General features: G+C 54.9%; 1 protein-coding gene across 1 annotated transcript; it reads right to left on the bottom strand.

Annotated features, from left to right (window-relative positions):
- On the bottom strand, positions 1-23,865 carry SEMA7A (semaphorin 7A (JohnMiltonHagen blood group)). Its single transcript, XM_081290119.1, has 14 exons — positions 23,585-23,865; positions 9,782-9,933; positions 9,276-9,317; positions 8,497-8,589; positions 8,212-8,296; positions 7,954-8,064; positions 7,275-7,414; positions 6,551-6,735; positions 5,622-5,730; positions 5,333-5,531; positions 2,569-2,696; positions 2,231-2,385; positions 1,976-2,037; positions 1-1,660 (listed from the first exon to the last, which is right to left on the bottom strand). The coding sequence occupies exons 1-14, from the start codon at positions 23,754-23,756 to the stop codon at positions 1,299-1,301; spliced, it is 1,995 nt and encodes a 664-aa protein (XP_081146245.1). The 5' UTR covers positions 23,757-23,865; the 3' UTR covers positions 1-1,298.
- Positions 23,866-24,397: the final 532 nt, after the last annotated feature.

Raw genomic sequence — 24,397 nt, 5'->3', positions numbered from 1 at the left:
TAAATAAATAGCTCGTTTATTAGTAATATGTTACAATATTAAAGTGCATTGAGAAGAGATACAGGGCGGAAGCTAGAAGGCCACCGGCCCCAGGCCCTGCCCCAGACACAGCTGGAGAAGGGCCCAGCTCTTTGCTGAAATCCATGGACTTGGGGTATGGCTGTCCACTTGGAGAGCTTGGCCCAGGCCATCCCCACTGGAATTTTCACAGTTTAGCCTAAGTTATAACATGTCCTGAGCTGAAGGTGGGAGGCTAGGAGCATGGAAGCACAGCCCCTAGGGAAGGGGGCTGAGAGGAAGGGAGGATGCTCCCTGCCCCCCAACCCCCAATGCCAAGGGCAGAGTCCTGGAACCTCCCCCGAGGACCCGGCTCCTCCTTCTAAATGAATGTGGCGAACCTAGGGCTCAGTTTTCTCCTTCATTCTCCCCTGTCTCCCTCACCCCCACCCCCAGGACCCCCCCACACCAGGGGCTTGCGCCCTCAGGCTGGGCTCCTGGGGCAGAGCCAGCTCATGCCACTCTCCTAGAACCCATGCCTGTCCCTGGACTCTTATCCCAACCCCAGGAGCCTCAGACTGGGACCAGCGCCCACCCCACCCTTCCCTGCCCCTCCCTCTCCCCCCCAGCAAGTAGTTTTGGTATTTTCATACAGATGCAGTCAGAAGTAGCTATACATGAAATAAGCCTAACATAAAAATAGAGCTTTTTCCGTCCTTCCGTCCGGAAAGCAAACATCCTTCAATAAACATGCAAGGCGACTGTTCAGTGGGACCCAGACTGTGATGGAGCTGCAGAGGGTGGGGCCTGGCAGGGCAGCCCTGGGTATGTAGGGACACTAGCCATCCAGACATGGAGGAAGGAGGTGAGGAAGACGGCAATTGGGTACAGAGTCCAGAAGGACTCAGGCCTCAGCCCCAAGGTCCAGAGGTGGGGATCCAGCTCCTTTCCCAAACCCACATCCCAGCCCACAGGCTCTCAAGCCAGGAGCATCGCTGCATTTAGTCAAGTGTGAGGAGTTTTTGAAAAATATTCTCCAGAAGATAAAGTCTTGGGTCACTGCCACCCCACTTCACAGTTAGTGCCTTCATTCTCTGGCCCCCCTCCACCCCCATCCCACTTGGGGCCCAGCAGCCGCCTGCGGCTGGACATCTCCAGGCCTTTGGTCCCCTATTGGGTTATTCAGTCCCCCTGGAAGAAACAGCAGGCAAGGAGCTTCCGGGCCAGCCGGCTCTGAGTGTGAGACCTTTCCAGTGTCCCTGGGCTGCAGAAGCCTGGGACATTTATAGCCCCTGGAGGCACTAGTGGACCAGGAGGCTAAGAACAAGCGTGGGCAGGATCCCCAGCCAAATGGAGGCGGCCAGGGCACGGGCTCGGCCCATCAGTTGCTCGGCCAGGGCACGGTCCTCAGGCAGCAGCTCCCAGTGCTGAGCCTCACGGAGGTAGGAGCCCTCCTGGGCCTCGCAGCGGTAATGGCCATACTGGCGGGCCGTGAGGTTCTCAATGAACAAGATGCAGTTGGGACTCTGGTGGCCAGGCTCACAACTCTGTTCCACATTCTCCTCATGGCGCCATGAGTAGGTGGCATGGCGGGACTCCATGGGGCAGCTCAGGTAGTAGCGAGAGTTCCGGGCCAGAGAAACCTTCTGCAGCGGGGCCTCATCTGGGGAGACAGTGGAGAAGCTGTAAGGAGGGGTTGAGGGATCCTAAGGGAGGCTGTGTCCTCCCATACAGACTGAGCTTCTAGGGCAAGGCTTCTAAGTGAACATGGGACCCAGTTCCTAGATTTCTCTTCTGTTCTCCCACAATCCTCATTCCATCCCTCTCAAAAGCAGCATAGGGCTCCCTTGGCCAGACTGTCCTGCCCCATCTGCCTGGAGCCTGCAGGTCACACTCATGTTTCCCTCAGACCAAAGCTACCAGGGGCACACATGTACTTCACTCATGGAACTGTGGCCTGTGGGGCTCAATCAGGTACCTGGTTTTGGGTTGGGACACTCTTTGTGTGGCTCCATTGGATTCATGGATTGCAGCACTGACCTGGAGTTGGAAGAAGAGAGGCTCAGATGGGAGGCAGCCAGGCCCCTGGCCTGACCTCATTCCTTACATAGTACTGGCAAAGAGAAGAGTCTGGCCAAAATGGCCCCACAACAATACCTCCTGCAGCCCTTCAACACCACCCCCACTCCCATGTCCACCTTCTCCCAGGGCCAAGAAACCCCAAGCAATATACCGTTGAGAGCTGTAGATGGACACGCAGTGATCCTGGTCCCAGCCGCAGTAGGGGTCTCGGGACATGAGGCAGCCATGGCAGCCCCCACCGTAGACCTCACACAGGTCTAGGGGCACTTGGCTCACCTCCCACTGGGAACTCACATATAGCTTCCGCTGGAAAGAAAACAAGACCGGGTCAGAATAGGACCACTATGCTGAATCCTAAGCTCCCAGACAAGGGGTCCTGTGGCCGGACAGGCCCTAAGGATCAAAGCATCTTAAAATGACATGCAAAACACATGCATACTGGCTGTTGGGATAGCCCCACAGAACCAGAGCAGGGGTGGGGAGGCTCACCCGGTCAGCATCCAGCGACATGGCCTGGATAGCAGCCACCCGGCGGAAGGGCTGGATCTCCATGATGTTGAAGACAAGGTTGTGCTCCCGCTCCCCTGACTCCACCACCTTGTGGATGGTGCCCCTGTCTGTGGACAGCGGGCAGAGGGTCAGCAGGCAAGGGCCCTACATCAGAGCTGGGCAGCCTCCCTCGAGGCTGGGTACTGGGAAAGATAGGATGGGGAGGGGTAGGAAGTTGTGACTCAGGCAAGGGTCACAGGACTTGGGTGGAGTGGGGTGAGGAGAGTGTGACTGGGAAGGAACGCAAAGCCCAAGGGCAGCTGGGAAGTTTCCAAGGCTAGTCCTGAGCAGCCATTCCAGGAGGACTAGCGCTCTTCCAAGAGGAGCCCCAATGTGCCCGAGGCTGCAGCGTGAAGGGCAAACCAGGAGTCCCACGCTCATGCATTATCTCTGTCACCCCCTCCACAACCCTTCCAGATGGACATTCTCTTCCCACTTCACAGATAAGGGAAAGAAACTCAGAAAAATTACCAACTATTTCAGGGTCACATGGCTGGTGATCAGAAGAGAACAAGCTGGAACCTTGACCTGTCAGAACCCCACCCCTCAGCTTCTTCCAAGACTCCCCTGACTCCTGGACTCTTAGAAGATATATTTTCTTTAAATAATTTTTTTTTTAATTTTGTAACAATGCTAGATTTCCAGAAAAGTTGCAAAGATAGTACAGAGAGTTCCTGTCTAGCCTTCCCCCAGTTTCCCCTAATGTGACTGCCTTACATAACAATGGCACATTTGTCACAACTAAGCAATTGACATTGGTGCATTACTATTCTCTAAACTGCAGACTTCATTTGGATTTCACGGGTTTTTCCACTAATGTCCTCCTTTTGTTCCAGGATCCAATCCAGTACTCCACAATGCATTTAGTCTTAGGGGATATTTTAATTTTTTCAAAATCTTAGATCTGAAAAGAACCTTAGATTCCTTATAAGGACTCCCCAAGGTCATATAAGCAGGCTGCTCGCTACACCAATACTCTCTCCACTCTCCATTGGCACCTGTTGGAGACTAATGGGCATCCGACCCCTGGTCTTCCTAATCCCACCTCACCTGCTGTCCCAGTTTCTAGAATAGCCTCCTTCCCTTTCTCCTTCCCTCCCCATTTCCCAGGGCATCACCTGCCCCAAAAAAAGCAGTCAGATGATTGCCTGCCTGGGACAGTTTCTCTCTAGGCCTCTGTGATTCTCATCTGAAGACTCTAAGTTCTGGCCAGAGGCTCCTTGGACCTAATAAACCCCAGCCCAGTCACTACCTCTCTCTCTCTCTCTCTCTCTCTCTCTCTCTCTCATGCGCACGCGCGCGCACACACACACACACACACACACACACACACACACACAAAGCCCTCCTTCTGCCTACTTCTAAACAGGTCCAGGAACACCTCCTTGGTAAACTTCTCAGGAACAGAGTCAATAATTTCTCCCAGTAACCTCCCTCCATTCAAAAAGTTCTAGCCCCAATATTTCCAAATGCTGCAGGCTCCAAAATAGTACCTCTCACATGGCCCTCAAGGAGAACCAGACACCTCCCCTAATCCCTGAGTGTGCTGGCAGCCCAGGTGTGCAGGAAGTCCACTTAAGTCTGGCCTTTCCTGTCCTAATTCCTGCTCCCAATCCTGTACTGTGACTTCTTCAGCCCTACTCCCAGTGCCCTGCCATCCCCTGGCTAACCACAACAGCTAGGCCATGTACTGCGAAGGCAAAGCAAGGACAGAGAGCCTGTGCAGCTAGAATAAATGGAAGGATAAAGGGATGGAATCTCAGGACCCAGAGCTCAGGTCCTGCCCCATGGGAAATTCTTCTCCTTGAGGCTTTCAGAAGCCAAACAATGGCCCTGGACTTACACTTCCAATCAGGTCACCACAGCCCAGATAGCCCCAAGGTGAAACAGCAGCAGAAAGTCACATGGGGGATTGTGAATCATTGAGGGTGGGTGTCTGGGGCCTAAATGGGTGGCCCCAGAGGTGCTAGGGTCCTTTCTAGTCTGAGAAAAGCCTGTAGCCCTGGCCCACACTGGCCTCCAAGCCCACTCCCAGGATCCATCCTGGCCCACAGTCCGAGACCAGGAAGCTGCCACAAACCCAGTTCAGGGCTGATTCCTTCATGCCCAGCAGCTTTCCAGAATGCAGAACCATCTCCCAGGGCATTCCACCCAACTTCTCCCAGGAAGGCCTCCAGGGAAGAGGAGAGGCTACTCCCGTCCTCTGTGAGGCTTTGTCATGGCTCTCCCGTCTGGAACTCCTTCCTCATGTTCTCGAATATATTGTCTCATCCACACAATCCCCAAGTCAGGGAAAGGGTCTGTGGTCCTCATCCTACCTGGCAGGGGCTCTCAGGAAGCTCAGTTCCCAGGCCCCTCCTCCTGACTTTCCACATCTCTTTTTACCACCTTATTCCCTGAGACAAACATCTGAACCAAAGCTATACTGGGCTTTGTTCAGACTTGTCACATTTCTACCCAAATTCTGTGTGCTCTTCTCTCATCCTAGATGTCTCCTACTTTTCCCTCTGCCTTGCCTCTTCTAGGAAGCCCTCCGCACTTTCCTGATCTTCCCCAACCCCATGCACTAATCTCTGAAAGCTACAGCCAATCAATTCTTCCTTCTACATATGAAGACCCATCCAAATGTTACCTATGTTCTTCTTTAGACCATTCACATCCATCTTTACAAAGCAAACCAGGGGGTCCCAGGGTAGCCCCTCACCTGTGGTTAAGTAAAGCACATGGAAGGTCTCCCCATGGCTGGCTTGCATGCGGTGGACAGCCACTTTCTGGTAGTGGTACTTAGAGTGGAATAGTGGTGTCTTCAGTGGCCCCATGGGCTCCACCCTCTGTGCCACTTCAGGGTGACTGTCAGCTACCTGGAAGGTCTCTGTGGGTATCGGCTGCTGGTCTGGGAGGCACTAAGGAAAGCAGGCCTGGATCAGTCAGATGGCTGGGAAGGGACTTAGGAGAGGGCTGGGACCTGGGTCACAGCTGGTATTACTGCTCACCTTGCCAGGCCGAGGATTGGGAAGGCCCGTGTGGTAGCCCTTAAGTGAGGAAGTGCGGAAGACCTTGTCAATGTCACCGAGGGAATACACACAAACAGCAGAGTAGTTCCTGCAGGGATACAGAGACCACCTCAATAGGGGGCCCAGGACCCACCCAACCCCACTCATCCAGACCAGCCACATTCGAAGGTGGGCCATATCCACAGTTCCCTGGTCTGTGAGCCAGGACTATCTTTGGAGCCAAACTCACAGCATTACCAAACACCAATGGAGAAAGGCAGGAGGGAGAGAAGTTCAACCTAATTTTTTTCCACTGACATCTAAAACCACAACCTTTGCTCTGCTACAACATCACTGAATTCAGAGGCCACCTCTACCCAATGTCAAGGCAGGAGGAATCCCAACATGAGCTGGGTGACTCTCTTCTCTAGACTCCCTGGGCACAGGATGCAGAGTGTTGATGTTCCAGGAAGCAAGACCCCCATCCCTCCCCAGATGGTGGCTCCACCACACAGGAACCACAGAGCAGGGTCTTAGCTCCCCAGCACTTTTGTCTGCCTTGTTTTCCATCAATGAGAGTGATTAAGAAGTGTGAATTATCAGGCGCAGGCGGTGCACGAGCAGGTGTGATAGCACCCAGCACCCGGCACCCCAGGAGAGACCTCAGCAGCCTTTCCCAGGGCTCTGAGCATACACATGGTAAGACACACAGGCATGAGTGTGCATATGATGCATGACCACACACCATGTGTACAGGATCACGAACAACAGTACACACGTTTACACTGCCTACTCCTACCCCACACCCAGCAATAGTCCTGTCATTGAGCCTGCGATCCCTGCTCAGGCCACACCAGCAGGGCCCAACACTAAGATCCCTATTGGACATATCTAATGCCAGCCTCAGTCCCAGGATGAAGGTCTCTTACCAGGGATTGGAGAAAACTCCATAGACTCTGGTGTCCCTCCACTGGCCACTGGGGTCAGGGAGAAGGAAGACATCCTGCAATCGGTTGAAGTTCTTGTTGGTGGCAGCATCACTGCACACAAGCATGGCTTTCAGGAAGGTATTCCACTTGGAGACTGACAGTGAACTTTCACCACCTTGGTCTCCCTAGAAGGACAGAGGAAAGAGGTGATTTCTCAGAATTTGCCTGGCTGCCCCACACACCCGAGGCATTTGCTATGAGGAATGTCAGCCTTAGGGCTATGGAGGAGAAGGACAAGCTGTAAAGGGGTCAGAATTTTCCAGGGAGAGCATAGGCAGGTTTTCAGGTCAGGCTCCAGTCATAGGCCTGGTTGACCAAGGGCACAGGGCACACAGTGAGGTCCTGATGTTGAGAGTGCTCGGTCCCCACACAACACACAGGCTCAGACACACATCTGCCCCCCCCCACACACACACACAGGGCACAGCTTATTCATATAAGCAAAACACACTCATCAACACACTGTCACTCACATACTCGGGCACATCACATATGCACATGAGCTCAACCATCTTTACCCACTCAGACGCATGATGATCTGTGCACCCACATTTGCCCCCACAGCCCCACACACAGACTCACGCAAGCGCGCACACCCTCACTCACTCCTATTTGTGTGTAGACACATACTCACCTACTCATCCCCCCTCACACACCCACTCACCCTGCACAGCTGGGCTACACGGGATACATTAAGAGGTGCCTCGGGATTCTTGTCAGGATTGTCTTCCCGGAAGAAGTAGTAGATCTTGTCATCGTAGGCTTGGTCTTGGTGCACGATGGTAGCCTTGATGAACTGCGGGTCTGCCAGGGACACAGGTGAACAGGTGTGAGGCTGGGGAGCCTGCATGAGGGACCCACAACAACCCTGCTACGCTTTCCCAGGGTCTACACAAGCTCAGGGCAAATTATACCTGGAATAAACTCAGAACACAAGGTCCAACACCCCAAGAGGCCCTAGACTCTGCAGCACCACTCCACACCTGTTTTGCCCTCCTCCTACAATAAGATGTCATTGGCCCAGGAGCAATGACTTCATGCCTGGGGACCGGGGGAAGGTCCCTGGGGACTCCCATGTCACTTCTGCCTAATTGGCAGAGCCTTAATAAGGAGAGGGGTGGCCCCCCCTAGGAGCTCAGTAGAGGGATGAACTTTGGTCTGGGCTTCCTCTGTGTTTGCTCCCAGAGTATGTAGGCCCACCCTGCCTCTGCTTTCACAGCCCAAACTCCTTGGCATGGGCTGCGCAGGTCTCCGCCAAGACCCTGCTTTTCTGAATGGCCCGTGGGGAGATCTGGGCATCCACATCCCCTGGTCCAGCATGGCCCAGCTGCAGTCCCACTCACTTTGCATGACGGTATCACTGGTATATAGTTCACTCTCGCCCCGGATGCGACGAAAGCGAGGGATCTTCCCGTTGTATTCCTGCTTCCGAATTGTGGAGTACACCTCGTCCCCTAGGGACAATGGTGGGGGGTGTTGGTAAGGGCAGCTCCTTACGTCCTTCCCCTAGGGCCCAGGCCAATGGACAAGGAGCTGACCATCCCTCCCCCGGCCTGGTGTAGCAGCATCCTCCAAGGGCCCTCGCAGCAGCGCTGCCTCACCTTCAAACAGTACAAGGGAGTTCTCATCCGGGCTGAAGGGGGCATAGCCTCTCATCTCACCAAGTGGCACCACAGTGCCATTCACCTGGGGTACACCAAGGGGGTTAGATGGCCGCATGATCTCATAGTCACTACCCCCCATGACCTTGACCAGAAGGCTCTCCCTCACGGGGACTCTGCTCTTGGGTAAGCCCAACCTCAAGGTTCCCCATCTCCTTTCTGCCATAAGGGGCTGAAGCCCACCCAGAGAGAGGGAGCTCAGGCATGGTGGACAGAGGTTCTCACCAGGTTCCAGCAGCTGGGGCGGCGGGCATTGGTGCCGCAGACCAGCAACCCTTCACTCCGCCTCTCCAGGAGCGTGATATAGTTGTCACAGTCCTATTCCAGGAAGAAAGATGGGAAAAGAAGTTGGGTTGGTGGAAGGCCCTGGCAGTAGGACCCTCAGTCTTGGAAAGAAGACATTAGAAGTGGCTCAGCGAAGGTGGCAGCTTCCCAGGACAGTCCAGCTGACTCCACTCCCACTGCCTCCACCAAGAACAGAGGCCTCCAAAGAGGGATCATGTCTCCTGCTCAGACTGGGGCCCCTAGGATAGTCCCACACCTCCCCCTTCAGCCTGGGGCACCCCGAGCAGAATCATGCTTCCTTCCTCAGAACCTCTTCTTTTTTCTTCTTTCATGTTTGTGCATGGGGCGGGGGCTACTAGGGGATTAACCCAGAGGCACTTTACCACTGAGCTATAGCTCCCTAGGCATTTTTATTTTGAGTATATATTTGTGATTTGTTTGTTGTGTTTTTGTTTTTTTATACCAGAGACTGAGCCCAGAGTCACTTAACCACTGAACTACATCCCCAGCCCCAAATTTTTATTTTGAGACAGGGTCTTGCTAAATTGCTTAGAGCCTTGCTAAACTGTTGAAGCTGGTTCCTGAGTCACTGGGATTACGGGCATATACTACCACTCCTGGCCTGCCTCAGATTCTCAAGGTTTCCTCCCTCATCTCCAAGGGGGCTGGCCACCCAGCGCCACACACACACACACACACACACACACACACACACTCACCTGCCTGTCCAGGCAGGAGCCTTTTGTGGAGCCGATGTTCACCTGGGGAAGGGAAGAAGCATTAGCCCACTCTGCCAGTGGTAACATGCCCTGAAATACTGTCCTGCAGCCTCAGGACAAGCCCTAGACGAAGTGACCACTATTCTCATCTTCTAGATAAGACGCACAACTCAGGCTTGGAGAGGGTAAGTAGATTTCCCAAGATTACACAGCTGTTTAGTCTGATACTAGGAGCCCAAAGCCAAGACCTCAGGAGATGGGTCATGGGTTCTGGAGCCTAGCTTCCTGTCCCAGCCTCCCGGATCAGTGCTACCCACATGACAAGTTATGTTAGTTCCCTACACCAAACTGGACCAACTTTAGGGAGCCTCTCCCAGAAACCATTTGTGGATATGGAAGTGAAAGATCCAAGCTTTCATTCCATGAGGCTCCTCACCAGGGTCAGAGGGAGAGAAGAGGTAGTATGGGAGGGGAAAGGAAAGGAGCAGAGCAGGGTCCAGGCTCACCATTTGTACAGAGGCGTTCTTGCCCTCAGGGAAGTCAAAGAGGTAGACCTTGCCTCGACCACCGACCCACACGGAGGAGCTGCCTGGCTCATGAAAAAGCACGGTGTGGGGCTCAGTCTGGCCAAACTCCACTCGGTCCTGCCCTGCACGGCCTGAGAAGGAGGCAATGGATAGAAGCATTAAGGCTGGGCTTTAGCAAAAGGACCCCGACCTGCCCCTGGCACACCAGCACTTTATGGCAACTGATGTCTGGTGCTCAAGGCACTTGAGGCCTCAGAGACGAGGTCTGGGGTGGGGTAGCACAGGAACTCAGAGAGCCATGAACAGGAGAAATAATGAGTCCCTTAGTAGGGTCCAGCAACTGGCTGTCCTCTCCCAGAGCCATAGCCACTCCCCTAGGAGGACGGCTTCTCTCTCCACTTTATATGTGACCTCAGAGTGGGGGAGGGCTTGGGGAATGTCTGGGGAGAACAGACCCCATCCCCCAAATACATGCGCACTCCTGAGGGGCTGGGCTGGGGCAGGAGGACCAGTGCTTATCAGCAGGGACTCTAAGCATACCCCTTGGAGTTCAGATTTTCCCAGAATCCCTTTGTTCAGAACCCTAAGCCCTCCTTGAGGAAGTTCTGTCCAACCCCGTCCAGCCGCCCCTTAGTGGACACTAGATTAGAACTGAAGGGAATCATAACATCCACCCCTTAGTGGACACGAGATCAGAACTAAAGGGAATCATAACATCCACTCCCTTCCATTTTGAGGCTGGGTAAACAGAGGTCAAGGGACGGGCAGCCCCCTTGGGGCTGATGAGTAGCAGCCTCTGAACCAGGGCCTGTGCTTCTGTCCCCTGCACCATTCTATAGCACCACCCACTGGAGCCTGGCTTCACCTACCGAGATGCCAGATCTCCTGGGGATAAGGATCAGTTCTCCCTCTTCAGCAACTCTGGGACAGGAGGACCTTCACAGAGAATAGGCCGGGCTTTCAACAGAAGAGCTGACCAGGACAATTTTGCCCAAAAAAAGAAGCTGCAGCCGCCGCCTCCAGGGAGAGGCTGTCTCATCTCCGGTGACATTGCTGAGGTTGTCCTGTTTGCAGGACTAAATTACAGGGATGGGATAGCCTGTGGCTGTGCCCTCAGCAATCATATACTGCCAGCATCTTCCCACCTCTTCTCAGCCTCAGGCCTCACCCAGGAATTTGGTCTGACCACTGTTTTTTCAGCTGCAACCAACTCTGGGACAGCCAGTTTGGCAGTGACACCCAAGTAGGACAAGCTGCAGCCCAGACAGAGAAAAACTGCCATTTCCTCAAATCTGCCCCCAATCCCTCTTGCTGCCATTTGGGCCATTCCTACTAATCCTCCATTCAACAGGGGCAAGAAGTAGCTGGACCTCACACTGAACGACCTATACCTTCATTTTCTTTCCTTAGAAATTCGTATCACTGTGTGGCCAAGTCATCTGTAGAAGTGGGTGTTTTCTTATTTGGTACCTTTGCTGTGGCTTGGCTCACTGTACAGGGGAGGAAACTGAGGTACAAGCCCTGGGGTATAAGCCTCACCAAGATCACGCTAGCAAGCTGGACAGATTGGTTCACCCAGACAGTAACAGTTCTCAGGAGCATTCAAGGGAATGTCAGCATGGTTGGCCACAGAGATGTGCCAAATTCATTGCCCTCTGGTTGGCCTGGCCCTCCTAGGGCACTCCACCAATAGCTTGACCCAGAAGCTCAGAGGAATCAGCTACCCCCGTCAGCCCCAGAAGCGTAGGGCAGGGGTTGAGAGCCCAGCTCTGTGCTGCTGGCTTGGAGTGAGCATAGGATGTTGGCAGATCTCAGCTCTGCCCGGCTCTGCCCGGCTCTGCCCTACTCTGACTTAATTCTAGCTGGGGTTAAATTGGAATTCTGGGGTCGGCGGCCCACAGGCACGTGGCCTTCCTGAGTCAGCTCCACAGCTCCCCTTTCACCTACAGCCTGAGCTAGCTGCCAGAGTCCCCATGGGCCAACCAGCCCCGGATTCAGACAGTCTGTAGTCCCACCTCCCCTCCCGCTACCTCCACAGCCAGCCCGGCAGCCAGGAAAACATACATACTGCATCTGGAGATGTTGGGTTGGGGTCTGAGAAATAGCACTGTGGGACAAGGGAAAGAAGTCTTAGTCCTCGGGCTGCACTGGCCAACTCCACCAGTCCCTTAGTCCCACACCAGCCCCAGGGCCATAGCCCCAGATCTTGGAGGGACAGGCAAGGCCAATGTACAACCATAGCTCTACTCATATGGGAAGAGACACCAGAGGGGACCCTGGTGAGAGCCCTTGTCTGAGGGTTTCAAGGTTATCAAAGGGAGGAGAGCAGTCCTGAAAAAGGAGTCACATCTGATACTGAGACGCAACCTGCTTTGGGGAGTCAAGCCTGATAAGTGAGGCACGGCCTGGAGGGCAGGACTGAAGGGGAGAATTGGCCCTGCTCTGGGAATCCAGGCTGAGGGTGAGACAGCTGTACAACAGGAAGCTTCTACAGCTTCTGAGGCTGTTTGGCCCTCTAAGCCAAACAGCCTCAGAAGAGAGTCCAGGGCTGCTCATGAAGTGTATGCTGACGACATCAAGGGAGGGAGAGGGCTGCCGGCTGCTGGGTGAGGGTGATGGTGGTAGGACCAGGACTGTCCTGTGTGGGTCTGCAAGCCTATTCCCCTCAAACACTGGCTGTAATGGCTACAGTAAGGGAAGACAAGGTCTGTTCATCCCATTTTGCAGAAGAACAAACTGGAGCCCAGGATCATTGCCTCCTGTGACCCCCAGGTTCCTGCCTCTCCTGGCTCTGTGCCTGGTGATGTGTATGGAATGGGGTGGGGGGATGGCACCAGCTCGGCCCCAGGACAAGACCTTGGCCCAATCTCCACCACAGCTCCAGCCCAGGCTCCTGCACTGCCCGAGGCCCTCAAAGGGCCTGATTGTGTTGGGGAAGTGTCAGAGCGGCAGCTCAATGAATACATGAAAGGAAGCTTTGTTCAGGTCGGCAGGAGAGGGGGCTGGGGGCTCAGGGGCAGGAGGGCTGCCTGGAAGTGAAGGCAGCACCAAGCCATCATGGCCAGGATCTGTGGCCCGGCTGGATCAACACGAGAGAGCTTGGCCAGGGGAGGGGACAGACTTCAGGTTTCTGCCCAGGCAGGGTCTGAGCAAGGCTGGGGACTGCCTTAAATAGGCGCAGGCCAAGGGAGGAAGTATCACATCATTAAAGAATTTATTTTTTGCTGGCTTATGAACCCAAAGGGATGGGGAGGCAAATAAAAGCTAGATGGGCCAGAAAGCGGGGTGAGGGGAGGGACTCAGGCAGGACAAACAGCCTGAGCAAAGGTGGAGAAGCTGACAGTATGGTAGGTACAGAGATAGAGGACGCGTGCTACAGCCTAGCAGAGTTCTAATGAGAGAAGAATCAGGAAGGTGGGCCCTGTGTGATGGGGGAGGGGAGAAGCAGACAGCCCAAGGACACACTGACCCACTGTCCATCAGTCTCCCCTGCTGCCTTCTCCTGAGGAGCAGGGCCAGGAGTGGGAATGCCTCCCCTTCCTCTGGCATCCCCCCACCTCCTGGCTCCCCCTGCTTCCCATCCTGTGTCTAAAAGGAGCACCGTCTGGCACCGTGTCTCCCCCCTCACTCCCCGGCCTGACGCATTAGTGGCTGACTAAGTGGTAGCTAAAAGCTCCCAGAATAACCAGGGGTTCAGGCAGAGGAGGGGGCTAGGGGCACATGGGGAGGACATGGCCCAAAGGCAGGCTGGGCACAAGAAAACCCACCCCCACTCCATGTGATTCCGAGCCAATCCTTGCTCTGCTAGACTAATAAAGAGGACACTCAGGATGCCCTAAACCTAGCCAGGCCCCATGTCCCCTGAGTCCGCACCACCTCACAATGGCAGGGCCTACAAGGCCCAGCTCCAGCTCCGGACAGATATAATAAGGGTCAAGTGGGAGGTGGTCTCACATAGATACAGCCCCCAGGTGGAGGGCTCTGATCCCGCTGAAAAGAATCGGGCCGGGCAAGGCACCATGGTGCACACCTATAACCTCAGCAGCTCAGGAGGATCATAGGTTCAAGGCCAGCCTTGGCAACTTAGATCATATCTCAAAAACTAAAAAGGGCTGGGGATGTAGCTCTAAGGGTAGAGTATCCCTGGGTTCAATGCCCAGTTAAACACACACACACACACACACACACAAGAATCAGCCCTGATTCCTCTTACTACACCCCACTGTCTCAGTAATGGACTGACTAGCAAATTGGCTGCAGACCCTGCAGGGTGGGTTGTCCCAAAACAGGTCTGCCTGGAGGGACATCATTCTTTGTATTCACCCTGGTCCCCACTGTCCTCTTGCTTGTAAAACAGGAAGGCATCCTAAGAGGAGGGCAAAGAGGGGGTTGCTGTCCACAAAAGAGGCATCAAGGGCTGGTCTAGTCTGGCAGGGAGAGTCTTCCAACATGACCCACCGACCCAGTGAACCTTGAACGCTCACCTCAAGAAGCCCTTTGAAAGTGGGCAGAAAGAATGGCAGGAATGTGGGCATCCCAGCAGGAAACACTTGAGTCAGACAGCCAAGGAGCAGGAGCCAGGCCACTTCAGGTCGGGAACCCAGCCACCCACCCACAGTTTTTCCATCTTGCATTGCTGGGCCCCCTCACACCCTGGAGTGGCCAGAGAGAAGAGTTATGGGCCACATGGATCCCAGGAATTAGTCTGCAGCTTCTCCACCCTCAGGAATACCACACCCTTCAGGTCAAGGTGGAAAGGAGGGAATCCAAACAGTCACTGAGCTGAGGGGGCTCCAGAAGCCAGAGAGGCTCTGCCACTGGCCCAACAACACACAGCAAGGGAGACTGAGGATTCTGGAATCATCACCTCACTGTATCTCTCCAGTCACACGTCCTAGACTTCTTGAGAGCCTCTGATTTTCAAAAAAAAGCTGTCTTACTCAGTCTCTCTCTCTCTCTCTCTCTCTCTCTCTCTACTTCCCTGCGTCATCCTTCTCCCTACCCTTCTCTTCCTTGTTCACTAGGCGCCAAGTCACTAACCTGACAACTAAAGGGAATCACCCGCCCACCCACCTTCCAGGTGGGGCCCTGATCTCCCAGGGGGTCTTTAGCAATCAAAGTCTTAAACCCAAAGGCATGACTAATGGTGGAACTGCAGGTGCTGTGTCAGGGGGTGAAGAAAAACCCTTCTGCTGGCAGCGGGTGCATAGGAACAAATATTCTATCTCTTCCAATATGGCCAGGAAAGAGGGTGTGAGAAGCCTTGTTTTCTAGGGTGGCACTGGCCTGGTGCTAAGCAAAGGTCATGGTCATTATTAGGGTCCTGGCAACACTGAGGCAGAGCCAGGTTCCAACAGATGCCTGGTAAGGACAGAACATCTGTGCTGGTGGCAAGGCCTCGAGGTGGTACTCAGTTCCCAGAGGAAGAAGAGGTCCACCCGTCTTTATCAGCAGGGGAACAGCGAGCTATGTGCTGGGCTGCAGTGGGAGCATCCACCGTCCACCAAGGTCAGTGGTGGGTGGGAGGGGAGTGCACTTGACCTGTGGCTCAGCCTTGGCTCCAAGAAGACTCATTCACTTCGGCATCCGGGTGGCTGTGACTATGAGCAGGGGTTGGCCTTCCTCAGTTGGGTCCCTTTTGTGGATGGGGGTTGGGGGAGTTGACACTTGTTAAGATCTGAGTTTTATGACCCAAGATGATTCTTGGAACAAATCACGAAACAATCAGGGTGAAGTTCATGGGTCATTTTGGGAAACCCTGCCTGTGAAAGCTAGAGAAGTCAGAGTGCACTTTGTGGAAGTGGAGACAGTAGCTAATGACTTCATCTGCTTCAATAACTAGCCCACCAAATCCCCCAACCACCCAGCAAAGAAGACAGGACAATGGTTTGCATCCCCATTTTATAGACAGGAAAACCAAGATCCCTCCAAGTCTCTAAGGGCTGGTGCTCTCTGCATTGCATCCCTGTGCTCAGAGGACCAGGCTTGGCTGCTGGGAGTCTAAGTGGGGCAAAATCTTGGGAAGAATGGGCCATGTGAAAAGGAAGCTTTGGGGGAGACAAACTGAGTAGGGCTCAGAAAGGGAGTGAAGGCTGTCACTGAGCTCCGCTGGAGTAGGAGGCTCTGAGCTCAAGCCCAGGGAAAGCAGGAAGCCCAGGACAAACACCATGTCCTGTCTAACTTCCACCTGTTCTTTAGCCCAGCAGGTTCCAAAAGCCCCAGTGAAGCCAAGGTCAGCTGGTGGCTCCTTCAAAGCAGAGGAACAGGCAGAGGTGCAGGGCCTGCCCTTGGGCCCAGAGCCAGGGCAGGGGTCAGGGAGAGGGTAGAAGAAGGAAATAGCACCCCAAGTAAAGGGAGGTAGGCAGGTGGAGACTCTTGTGAAACAGAAGGTTCCTCAGCCCTGGCCGGGGCCTGGACCAGCAGGGGAGACAGTACAAGGGCAGACAGCCAGCACAGTCCATGACAGGGAGCTACAGGGGCCTGACTGCCAGGACTGCATTCCACCAGAAACCAAAGACACCAGAGGGAAAGAGGATGTTGATTTTGATGTTGATAGCAAATATACCCCTGCCCCAATTCCTTCAAAGCATTTACTATGTGCCAGGCACTACTCCAAGTGATTTTTAGATGTATTAATTAATTTAATCACTCATTATATGAGGTATGTCTGTTATTATTCTCATTGAGATAAGAACAGTGATGCACAGAGAAGTTGAGTAATTTACCCAGGACCACACAGCTAATAATTGGGGGAACAGAGGTCGACACTCAGGCAGAATGACTGTAGAATCAGTGCTTATAACACTGTACTCCAGGAACGGGCCCTTCCAGAGGTTACTTGGCTACATGACCTCCACCTATGTCGTCCCAGAGTATGTATAAGCAAGCATGAGTATGCAAGCCCACAGAGAACAGGAATCTGGGGGTGCAGCATGGGTTCTAGCCCTGAGTACTGACCAAAATGAATAATTGGGAAGATAAGCCTCCTGAGATCTTTGCTCCCAACAGAAAAATATAGTTTGGTCTGGAGATGAGCATGGTGAAGGGCAGGGCGTGCTGACCAGTCCTTATTTACTGCATACCTACACAGGTTTCCACCCCGCCAGCGCTGGCCAAAACATTAGCCTCCACCCCCAGCTCCTCAGCTCAAGAATCCACCAGGGCTCCCACTGTGCTTCCCAATAGGGACTGACTCCTCAGGGCAGGGCCATCAAAGCCACCCCACCTCTATGCACCTCTGCCGCGGCTCATTCCCATCTGCACACTGCTCGTGCTTGCCCTTGTCCCTTCGCTCCTGCACATAGATCTCACCTGTCCTGGAAGCTCCACCTTAAATCCCTGTGTTCCAGGAAGTGTTCCAGACTGCTCCAGCCTTTACTGCTCCTGACCTTGCACCGTCCACCATCTGGCACGCACTGTTTTCTCTCAGATCACTCTGTCTGGTGGGATTTTCACCTGGACCACAGGGTCCTAGAGCAAGTGAAGACTAGGCCTCCTGTGGCTCCATCGTCATCCATTTCTAGGGCTTGGCAAGAAGGAGCAGCTGGGACAGTAGGGAAAGGCCTCACTGGAGTGGGCCAGGCCCCATGGCAGAGGAGTAGGCATCTCAGGAAGGGTTTCTAGCTGCTGATAGGGTGGTGCTCACTGTCCATTGTCGACCTTCCTTCCTCAATAGGCTGGGCCAGAGGCCTGGGCTAGAATGCAAATACCACTACAAATGGCTCCCTCCGACTCCCATGTCCCCTGTGTCCCTGTCCTTCACTGTAACCTGGCTCCTTCCCCTCCCCCAGGAAACCTTCCCTGATAGTACCAGTCTACCCCAACCTTTCTGGTTCTCACCTCTTGTCAAGGTCCTAGGCTATACCTCTGGGTTAGTCATTACCTCCCAGGGGTCCTCACTAAGTCACAGGCAGCTCTAAGCACCTAGGGGCTCCCCAAGGGCAACCCTAGGGCTTCTCCTGCTTCTCCCCCAGAGGAGCTGTACATAGATGCAGGCATTGGGGTAGAAGCTGGCTGCCCTCTACAATCAGGGGTCCCCCAGGGTGCTGGCACAAAGCCCATGGCCCTGATTAGAAGCAGGGGGTACAGGAAGCACAGCAGGATCAGCCTAATCCCACACTGCCCTGATGGTTAAACCCAGATTAGCCCAAGCAGTGACAGGGATCAACCTGCCCTGGAGACCTGAGCCTAGCCATCCCAAGGAAAGACCAGAAGAGGTGCATCTAACTGTTCCAAATCTAAGGTCCTGGGGAGATGACAGTCCTGGCTGATGTGGCTCCTGCGTGAGGACAGCTCTGAGGTAGCAAGAGTCTGAGCTCAGCTGTGCTGGCTGAGGAGGAGATGGGCACAGGGAGATCCAATCCTGACAGAGCAGGAGGGCAGATAGACAACTGGGGAAAAGCCGAGAACTGGGGCCAGCGCAGGCTCAGGGCAGAGGACTCAGTCCTGCCTGGTCCCAGCTCTGTCTGTCTATTTTGCCGGGTGTCCTTGGGCCAGTCTCTGTCATCTCTGGGCTTCAATTTCCTAATTTGAGAACTGTGTGGTTGACCCAGCTGATCTGACATTTCTTTTCTGATGTCCTAAGCTCTGTACTATCAGGTTGTGTGGGCTAAGGTCATCCAAGAAGGTTCCTCAGAGGAACTGAAAAAGAACTGACTCAATTCTGAAGGACAGAAAGGAGGAGAAGGATGAATGGAATGCAGAGGGGGGCACCCCTGAGGTAGGAGTGAAGCGGGCAGTGGTGAGGAAAGAATCATGGAGTTGAGATAGGAGTGGCCAGGCCACTATCTGGCACTGAGGAAAGTGGCAGCCCTGTGGTTGTGTGTTCTAGGTAGAATGGTGACACAGAGGTACAGAGGAGACTTGAGGAGAGCAGGGCACTGTCCTAGAGAGATGGCAGAGCCAGGGCCAAGGTCTGGTTGATGAAAGGGGATGGAGAATCATCCTGTATAAGGTTGGTACCTTATGGCCTGGACCTAGCTGGACTGACTAGGGAAGAGCAAGCCTCTGAAGAGGCAGGGCCAGGTCCTCCACCTCTGGCTTTCTCCTTGGCCTGCCTGGTTCACTGAGGACAGGCGAGCTGGTAAGGCCAGGGGTCAAAGGCCCCCTTCTCCCTACATCTGAAAGAAGGAAGGCTTCTGGGGCAGTCAGGCCTGGCCAAAAAAGGAAAGCAAGAGAAACGGAAACCTTTCAGCCCCTGAGCTGCCAGAAAAATTGGGGAAGTATGCTCAGCCTCTTGTGACAAAACCAGTCATCTTGCATGGGGTGAAATGAGGGATGTGGATGTGAAGATGGTGACCAGATATCAGCTGAGGCCCTCTGCAAGCTGTCAGACCCTGTCCCCCGGGCTGTGCCTTCCTCAAAGAGAGATGCTCAGCTTGCCCTGCTCCCTCCAAGTGCTCAGGACCCACCCCCAACTCAGAATGATCTATTCCCACTAAAGGGATCAAAATTCCTAAGCCAGAGGGTGGAGGACCATGCCCCTGCTTGCCCTTCCCTAGTCAATCCAGGCCATAAGGCACCGACCTTTGTTACATTTCCCTTCACAGGAAGGGTAACTGCTCACCCCCCCCCACCCACCCAACAGGACCTGGCTGGTGGGTGGGAAGCTCCTCTGGCATGGACAGTTTCTACAAAGGAAGAGTGGAAAGAGACAGAGCTGAGGGACAGGCCTCCTCACCTGGAGAATCCCCTGCGGACAGAAGTCAATGGGGAAAGCCCTGGTGTCCCTGCACCCAGCCCCAGCTTCCCACCAGGAAGCCACCGTGGGCCACAGCATTGCCAGCACTGGAGAGGCAGGTACTTCTTAAAATGATACAGCCTTCTTCCCCAGTGCTGGGCTGGCCATGGAATGACAAGCGGCCCAGCTCAGAGGACCCCTCCTGTAAGTAACCTTCCTGGTCCCCAGGTCCCACGGCAGGCTGACTCCATACCTCCATTTGGGAGGCTCTCATATGACTATCTCTGTGGTCCTAGATGCAAATTTGGGGGTCTGAAATCTTCCTGTCCCTTTTCTCCCCCAGCCAACTCCTACTAGTGCCATCTCAGCTTGCCACTTTGTCCAGGATGTCCTCTTATTAGGCAAATTGGGTTAAGCATCTCCTCAGCCCCCATAGCTGCCCACCATTACAGGCCTTGCTACATTCCATCTCACTACAGATCTATCTGCCTAGTCTCCCCCTTTACAAGGGCACCAATTCATCAAGTTTCTCATTGCTAGGTCCCCAAGTCCAGCCCTCAGACCAGCAGAAAGTTCACCCCAGAAAATATATGCTGAATGAATATATCTACCCTTGAGGCCATAAGGCAAGAAGTTACTTCCTCCAACTGATCCTCAGCTTTCAGCCCATGAGAGAAAAAGAGAATAAAACAAAAAACTCAAGGATTTCCCTTGAGGTTTCTATCACTCAAAATTTTAAAAAAATGTGAGTAGGCCACCAGATTCTGCCCAGCCCTTCCCACTTCAGAGAATCAGGAATCCTGAGGCATATGGCTCAGAAACTAACAAGCTCCTACCCCCAACCTCTTCAGCCATTTGGGGAAACTGAGACTCAGAAACAGGCAATGATCTGCCCAGAGTCACAAAGCAATTATGGCCAGAGCTGGGCTGGGACCAGAACAAGGTTCCTGCCCTCCTACCTCTCCCCTCTGCCCATGCCAGGGTCATCTTGGGCCTGTGCCAGTGTCTATCCCCCCACCCCCTGCTCTCATATTCTTCACTATCCAGGACACAGAGATCATAGAGTTTAGTAAACAGTGACATCACCAAGCATTTTTCCCAGCTTAGGAAACTCCCCCTTTGCCTTGGGAATTGCCCCCCCCCCCCGCAGTTCTGCAGGGGGAGTTCACCTTGAAGGTGATGAATATACCCAAGTCCCTGAGGAGGTAAGGATTTCCACTGGAAATGCTGATGCTTAGGGAGCCCCAGGTGTGACCTCATCCCCTAGAGAAGGTGACAACAACCCCTTGCCCTGGGGAGTTGATTCATAATGACTCCCCAGCAGCCACCGAGTCAACAATAACATCCTGTTGTTTAATTGGACCAGAGAGAGGGCAGAACCAGCTGGGTAGGTAGGTAGAGACTGGAGATGGGCTGTTTCCCCCACTGTGGACTGGCTCACCTCTGACCCTGGAAGTCAACACCTTCCTGAGTTTTTCCTCCTCCTCCAACCATTGGTGGACTAGGGACAGGTGCACAGCTTACACACGTTTGTCAACCTCTGCCAATCCCTTGCCCTCACCTGCAATCTACTCTTCCTGCCCCTGCTTGAGAAAGGTCAGGACCACACATTCACACCCTAGACTGAACTGTGTCAGTGACACCCTGGAAGGACAATCCCCCAAACCCATCTTGCCCTAGTAAGCTCTGAGGGTCAAAGATAGATGCAGAACAAGGACACCACATTGGCACATCTCTTCTCCTGGCCCAAGTCTTCACTGGGCTGAAGAAGCAGCAAACTTTCCAACGAGTGCAGGCTGGGACCCTTCCAGAGCCCCCTGCTCCAACATTTCCCTAGGAGTTCAAACAGTAGAAAATAAAGACCTTTCCATACCTGTCCCTATACCTGTCATGGTTCAAAACTAAAATCCCAATATATGCCTTCTAGAGATATGGCTCTGGAACCACTGCTGTCCCTGATCTAGTCATTCCTAGTGCCATACCACACCCACTGGTGGACAGGGCTCTAGCTTTACAGCAAGCCTTCAAGGGCCCCCTCTCACTCCAGTGAGATTTGCCTGACCCAAACTCAATTCTGTCCGACTGCCATGTGTCACCCCACAGGAGACAGGAGGCAGCTGTCAGCCGGGCACACTATCACCAGCTGGTGGCCCTGGTGAGCAGGTGAATGGCAGGGCCTGTCTGGCCAGTGGGGTACCTGGCACTGGTGAAGGAGACCACAGGCTGTCCTTGGACTAGATTGGTAAGTGGCTGGCGAGCCCCAACCAGTGGGGGTCAATGGTGCATTACCAAGCAGAGGACATGGCCCATGTGGTCACAGCAGTGAGCTGTGGGCAGGGGAAGGGGGGCATAGAGCTAGGCTGGGAGCTTGGAAAAGTGGATAAGAGGTCTGAAATCAGCTTTAAATAGCCTCAGGGTGGAACCTAAGTGCCCAGGATGAGGAGATATGCATTAAGTGCTAAGAAGTGGGTGTACTTTAAGTGTGTGGAGGGGGACATCAAGGGAAGATTTTGGAGGGGGGGCAGGGAGCAGAGCCAAATGTAAGGGGTTTGATGCAGGGGGAGATTCCAGAACACTTAGTCAAGGCCATTTGTCCCCTCCAGTCACAGCTCATGTGCTGTGGTATCCAAGACAGTCAAGGGGACTGAGGCAAGGCAAAGATCCTGGGGAACACAGGAAGCCCCTGCTGGAGCAAAGGGTGTGCAAATGTTCACCACAGAGGGTTGCCAGAGTTCCAGCCAAACTGCTCCACTCACACCAGGCACACCTCTGGCTGGATAGCAGCGCTGGAGACCACAGGCATCTCATTTATGGTTGAAGAACCACTTAAATCCTTCTCCCCTCCCTAATGCAAAATCGGGACTGGTCCTGCACCCGATCACAGCCCCCACCTGCACCGTGAGCTCAAGCCGCCCAGTGACCTTGGGTGAGTCACATTCCTTCAGCTGCTGCGGCAGTTCAGGACACTCATTTTGTGTGCGGTTCCCCCCCCCACCACACACACACTTCTGCTAAGAATACCTGCCCCAGATAATGCTCAGACTCCGGCAATCCCTGCAAACTGCCAAAGACATCAAAGGGTTCCCGGTGGGGACAGACCCAAACACCCCCCGCTGTGAGTCCCACCATCACAACCACAGGGGAGATGCAGCCAAATTTGGGGACAGAGCTAGTCCGCTTGGGGGCGGGGAGGCATTTATATGCAATGCAGGGGAGGGGAGCTTAGTCCCTAGCGGCAGAAAGCCTCAAACCCCCACCTAGCCAGCTTTCTGTCCCATTGTACAGGGGTCTAAACTGAGGTGCCCTGGAGGAGACTCTCGTCCCCCAGGTTCTCATATCCACTGTGGCCTAAAGGCTACCCGCCCCAGATCCGCTGGCCGGCCGGGGGTCCCAATGGCCTCGCCCCACCCCGTGGGCACTGCCCCCCACGATAGCGCGGATTCCTGGTGACAACTGCCACGTGCGGGCAAGGGGGGAGCGGCCGGTCCCGGCATAGCAGAGACAGCGCCCAGGTGCCCCAAGCCCCCGCACCACACCTCGTCCCGGCTCGCCGCAGGGTGCCCACCCCCTTGCCTGGCCCGCGCTCCGGGCCGGGGCGGGGGCGGGGGCAGGCGGCGGGGTCTTTGTTCCCGCAGCCGGAGCGCAGCGGCGGCAGCAACGGGTCCGCGCCCCCTTCACCGGCCCAGCCTTGCGCGCCTGCAGAGCCCGCAGCTCAGAAGGAGGGGGTCCAGGTGGGGAGCTGGGACAGAAAAAGGGTCCTGCCGGGAAGACCCCGCTCTAAAAGACCAAAAGCGGCTGGGGGCGGAGAGAGGGCCCGCACCCTCCCCCCGCGTCCGGGCGCTGCGGCTCCCGGCTGCCTACGGACTTGGAGCGACTTAGCTGGGGCTCTGGCCCCAGCCGCTCGCACGCTGCAGCGTTACAGCCTGCTCCGGCGTGACACCACGCACACTCACACACACTCACCCAGACCCACACGCTCTCTGCGGGGACAGCCCGGGACCCGCAGAGCCGCGCGCACGCACTCCCTCTGGGTGCTGCACACTCCGTACCCGCCCCGCGCAGCGTCGGATCCCGCGCCCCGCCGGCCGCGCGGCGCCGCCTACCTTTCCAGACGGCGGAGATGCGGGGTCCGCTCCTCGGGTGGCCTTGGGTGGAGGCGGCGGCCGCCCAGAGCGGCAGCAGCAGCCGCAGCAGGAGCCCGGACCGAGCCGGAGGGCTGAGGACGCGGGTGCGCGGTGCGCTGGGGGCGGCACGTCCGGGAGGAGGAGGCGTCATCCCGCAGCCCCGGAGCGACAGCGGCAAGCAGCCGAGACTGAGCCAGCGCCCGGCCGCAGGCTGAACCTAGCGCCAGGAGGCGGAGTCAAACGCCTGACCCCACCCCGCCCCTCCCCCGCCCCTCAGCCTTTTCTCGGCTCCCTTGCTGCCCCAATCCTGAGCTGTGAGGGCAGCCAGGGGATTCTTCGCCACGGGCTTCGGAGCAACTCCACCGGGAGAACCCGGCTGCAAACAACAGACTTGTGGCGTTTCTGTCTTCCGCGGAAGGCCCCATCCCCTCTCTGAGCCTCAGTTCCACTCCTCCTACCCCATGAAAGGATTGGCCTAGAAGTCGTGGAGGACAGAGTCTCTTCTGCGAGCGCAGACTAACACTAGACACCCTCACTCTGGCCAGCACTTAGGTTTGGAGCCTGAAAGTCAGGTTCTCACAGGATGGGTTTGCCTGAGCCTATCAGCAGGAGCATGATGCTTTTTCCCTTGGGGCGGGAGGGCGATTGATGATGTGTGGGGAGCATGCAGCGCCCCATTATTGCTCTGCCTGTAAGAACACTGGGAATTTTTCATCTTGGCCTGGCTCCCTCCCCTCCCTCTCCTTTTTTCCTCCCTTCCCCAGCCAGCAGCCTTCTGGGCTGCCTCCCCCC

This window comes from Spermophilus citellus (assembly GCF_964194105.1).
Source record: "Spermophilus citellus genome assembly, chromosome: 4".
In the NCBI taxonomy this organism is placed as follows: domain Eukaryota; kingdom Metazoa; phylum Chordata; class Mammalia; order Rodentia; family Sciuridae; genus Spermophilus; species Spermophilus citellus.
Note: the sequence above shows the minus strand (reverse complement) of the source record. Positions and strands in the feature narration are given on the sequence as shown.

Excerpts from the sequence above, each read along its gene's own strand:
- SEMA7A (XM_081290119.1), bottom strand. The coding sequence starts at position 23,756 with ATGACGCCTCCTCCTCCCGGACGTGCCGCCCCCAGCGCACCGCGCACC. Across the intron at positions 8,297-8,496 it reads GCCCCAGCTGCTGGAACCTG|GTGAATGGCACTGTGGTGCC; the intron begins GTGAGAACCTCT and ends GGTGTACCCCAG. Across the intron at positions 7,415-7,953 it reads CAGTGATACCGTCATGCAAA|ACCCGCAGTTCATCAAGGCT; the intron begins GTGAGTGGGACT and ends TGTCCCTGGCAG.